At 36.8% G+C, this 3,971-nt stretch overlaps 1 protein-coding gene across 1 annotated transcript; it reads right to left on the bottom strand.

Moving 5' to 3' along the window:
• Nucleotides 1-219: 219 nt before the first annotated feature.
• On the bottom strand, nucleotides 220-3,744 carry LOC149851218 (protein MANNAN SYNTHESIS-RELATED 1-like). Its single transcript, XM_090007996.1, has 4 exons — nucleotides 3,719-3,744; nucleotides 3,258-3,410; nucleotides 1,720-2,290; nucleotides 220-486 (listed from the first exon to the last, which is right to left on the bottom strand). The coding sequence occupies exons 1-4, from the start codon at nucleotides 3,742-3,744 to the stop codon at nucleotides 220-222; spliced, it is 1,017 nt and encodes a 338-aa protein (XP_089864122.1).
• Between the last annotated feature and the right edge of the window lie 227 nt (nucleotides 3,745-3,971).

Genomic DNA, 3,971 nt, shown 5'->3' with positions numbered 1-3,971 from the left:
TGATGCTATCTCTAAAAGGTGAACTAGAGATCATAGCTATAGTTTTTTTTTTTTTTGAGTAGCAAATCATAGCTATAGTGGGAAGTAATGGATCGTAAATCCTGGAGAAGAAAAAACAATTTAATGTAGCAGACGTGAACAGCACACATCTTGTAGCTATTTGCAAGTTTGCATCAAATATATGTAAGCAAAAACATATTTGTTTATTCATTGGATAATTTAACACAAACATGAGTAAGCTAAATGGCTCTTGTCAGAAACATACTGCGAAACAAAATCAGAAGAACTGGGCTTTCCTGTTGGTACCAGTATTTGTGTTCTAGCAGCAGCTATTCTTTGTCCAACAACATTTGCATTGAACAGACCAGAAATGGCAGGCACAAACACATCACTATGAGTACAGATGTAGAAGTCAATGGATTTTTCCAGCTCTGAACTCCTTGAGTTAAGGAACGCATCCTTCTTCTCAGAAGGAATGATGGATTCCTTAAATTGCACATTCAGACTCTCAGTAGGAAACCAAGGCAGGTTGATATAACAAAAGATGAAACTCATGGATAAATGGAAGAATACTTTAGTAAACAAAACGACTCATCCATGATGTTCCAGTAAGATTTGTCATAGGCATTATAATCCATATAAGCTGAATATGTAAATGACAGAATCATGTTTTAAACCTCAATTTTTTTAAAACATATAGTTCTGAATTTATTATTATCAACATTGAAAGTTCTATTGATTTTACCAGGCTTCGAATTCAATTTAGTTCACCAAAGGAAACAAAATGCAAAAGCACTAGTAGGTATACTTCTAACAGAGAACTAAAAGATGCAAAAGATTCTTGCTTTTCTTCCAGTCAGTTATACCCTTGAACCTGAAGAATCCTTGAACCTGAAGAGAGAATCTCATGACTTAGAAACTCAAACCAAACTTTGAAACAAGAACCCTATAGGGTCAGAAAAACAGACCTGACTTTGAATAAAAAACCAGTATGGACTTAGGCAACTTGGCCCCAGGTTCTGAAGTTGGCTTGTCAAGCATGGACTCAGCCAAATGCCTAGGTCAACCGCAACACATTAGGTTTCCATTGAACAAGCTTCACCTCGTAGAACACGGGATTTCTTGTGCAATCCAACACAGGTCTCACTGAGACCACCCAACCGATGGACGAAAACCTTTTCTTATTTTGTACTTGTAAAGGTCGAACGATGAGTTTTCTCCCAATGAGCAAGGCCCTAGGGAGTCGAAGAGAAATCTCTCTTTCCGGAATGCAATGCACGTCTCTTTTTTTGTGGACTTCTTGACTCATCAACTCCTTGAGTTCTAGGCAAGTTCTTTACCCAAATAATTTCTTCAGTCCAGCCTTTTAGTATTATAAACAAAGGCAACAGTTCATAAAAACAGAGAAAACTACCAAGTGATGGAACAATTTGTTGCCCCATGCAAAACTAAAATCTTCCGATTCAAGGCTTGTAATGTAATTGTTTTTCAATATCTACAAGATTCCCTACAGTAATAGCATCAGTAGAGTAGTGCGTATATTTGAATAAAGACACAGATCAACACGAAAGGTCAAATGGTAGGGATTCAGACACGTGACTGTCTTTCAACTTGTTCATCTTTCAGCATAATGGTTATTCATTTAACGCAGAGGCGATGGAGTTGTGATGGCATAAATAAAACAAGCTGGTAAAAGGATAAACATTGCATAATTCATACCTTTGTATAGGTTCTAGGAAAGATAGCCTTCAAAGGATCAAGGTCTTCATGCCATTTTGACTGTGTTACATAGATAACACTCTCACTAGTAAAACCAATTTTCTGCAAAAAAATGCCAACTTCCTGAGCACTAAAGCATCTTTTTCTTCCAGAGGTGCCTTTACATCCCCTTTGCTGCAAAATGTCAACCCTCAGATCTATTGCAACAAAGTGTCCATCGGATTTGCGACTTAGGGTTCTAAGTCTCTCAAGCATCTGATCTGCAACACCACGAATCTCTGGATGCAGCTCAAGAGAACCAAACATTCCAACACAGAAGGATGAATCTAATTCACTCTTTTGCAACCTCCTTATTTTCATGTTCAATGAAGGAAAGTAACTAACAAGTCTCACATTCCTTGTTTCTCTGAATATTGGTTCAACTTTATCAGCAATAAAATCTTGCCTTGGTCTACTGGGGATTCGCAGAGTGGCAGGATTACCTGCGGTTACATCAGCAGGATCTGCTATCTTGACAACGCCATTGAGATTCTTGATAAATTTATCAACATCATAAATTTCTCCAAATTTCCTGAAAAAAAAAAGCTTATTAGTAAGAACTAAGAAGGTTGTCTAGAAGAGGTGAAAGGATAATAGAACAGTATGAATGCTGCTCTCTTTGAAAGAAAAACATGAAAGTAACCCAAAAGGTGCCATTCAGTGGCAGATGTTGCTTGATGCCCGTTCAAGTGTCGCAGAAAATTTAAAAGTGGCAATTGGTATTGATAGTTGGCTACTCTTAAATACTTTTTGTTGCTTCTGAATGCAGACCACTTTCGTGATGAATAATCACAATCACAACTGACCCTGTACGGACTCAATCGTATTGGATGCTGCCGAGCACCAAAACCAGGATTTGCCTAGTTAGATAGGGGCACTTTCAGCAACAGATTCTCGATTCACCATGTGAGCGAAATGGGAGCAGAAAAAACCATGAAAGTGGTGTCATAGGAGAGTATACAAACATCATGCTGCTAGTGAAGTGGTGGAATACTGCACTCTAAATGGCAAGTTTTGACATGGTATGAAAATGCCGTTTATCTTGTTCAAGATGGGAAAGAAAAATCACCTTCATGATTTACTTAAAAGCAAAGTCCGCATCCTTCAGCTGCATGTCTATTTTTCTTGCAGTAGGCATACATACACCTGAGATATTACTGGGCACTGATTCACTATGTTCACAAAAATTAGCACTCATAATTTAGGAGTGCAGAAACTGAAACATCCTTCATCATTAGTGTAAATTCCCCACTAGCTTTTATAATTTCAATCAAATTCTAGACAAATTGTGCATTGTACTCATACTGGAAAACCACTATATCAATCTTAGAGAAATTTTTCCAACTGCGGATTTTCTTCTTACTTGACACCAGCCATCATCACTCTGTTAGGAACTTGTAGTAGTACGGCAATTGACTTTGAAGCAAAACAAAAGCATATGCCTTGATTATCTGGATATTCTAGAATGTGACTTTTATAATAAAACAAAAAAAAATCACCTTTTTTCAGTTGGACTGCTTCCTTGGATATCAGGTATCACCAAAATTGCCCCCAGATACCTAGCAATAGCTACTGCATCTGCAATCTGATTAGAAATAGTGAAGAAAACAAAGGAGGGGAATGAGAAGATGGTGATAGACATAAGAGAATGCCTAGGAAGATGTTGAAAGTTACAAGAAAAGTAAGGCATGAACCTCCCTCCAACAAATAATCCTAACTTCAAATATAAATTGAATGCTAATTATCTTTCCTCAGATGGATTAATTAAAAAATGTTACGAAAAACATTACCAACTAAAAACATTAATTGTCTGCATTACTCATTCCAGACTCTATGCTTCAGCCTTACTGTGCTGAGGTGTAAAATTCCAGCAAATAATTCCAATAATAATTAAGGCCTTAATTACTAAGAGAACAATAGAATAACTATCAGAAAAGAAAGAGAAATTAGTTTATACTACCTGAGAGAGATGGTAATGTGGACCATTGTTCAACGTAAGTGTGATGAACCCTTTTGCCTTCTCTTAAAAAAAAAGAATATGTAAATGGTACCTTTTCTCATGTCAAATTCAAATAAAGCTTTGAGAAAATGAGAAGAAAAGAAAAATACTAGGTTGCAGTTTGCTCCAGCAAGGTCTCAATTCTGGATTATATGTCTTCCATGGTCCGGTTGCCGTCTCAATTTTATTCTCAACATTCTTCTTTACAACAGAA

The sequence above is a fragment of the Nuphar pumila genome, chromosome 1 (genome assembly GCF_984573655.1).
Source record: "Nuphar pumila chromosome 1, dmNupPumi1.hap1.1, whole genome shotgun sequence".
In the NCBI taxonomy this organism is placed as follows: Eukaryota; Viridiplantae; Streptophyta; class Magnoliopsida; order Nymphaeales; family Nymphaeaceae; genus Nuphar; species Nuphar pumila.
This window is presented reverse-complemented; position numbering and strand designations above follow the sequence as displayed.

Excerpts from the sequence above, each read along its gene's own strand:
- LOC149851218 (XM_090007996.1), bottom strand. The coding sequence starts at position 3,744 with ATGGTCCACATTACCATCTCTCTCAG. Across the intron at positions 3,411-3,718 it reads CACATTACCATCTCTCTCAG|GCATTCTCTTATGTCTATCA; the intron begins GTAGTATAAACT and ends ACATCTTCCTAG. Across the intron at positions 2,291-3,257 it reads AGCAGTCCAACTGAAAAAAG|GAAATTTGGAGAAATTTATG; the intron begins GTGATTTTTTTT and ends TTTTTTTTTCAG.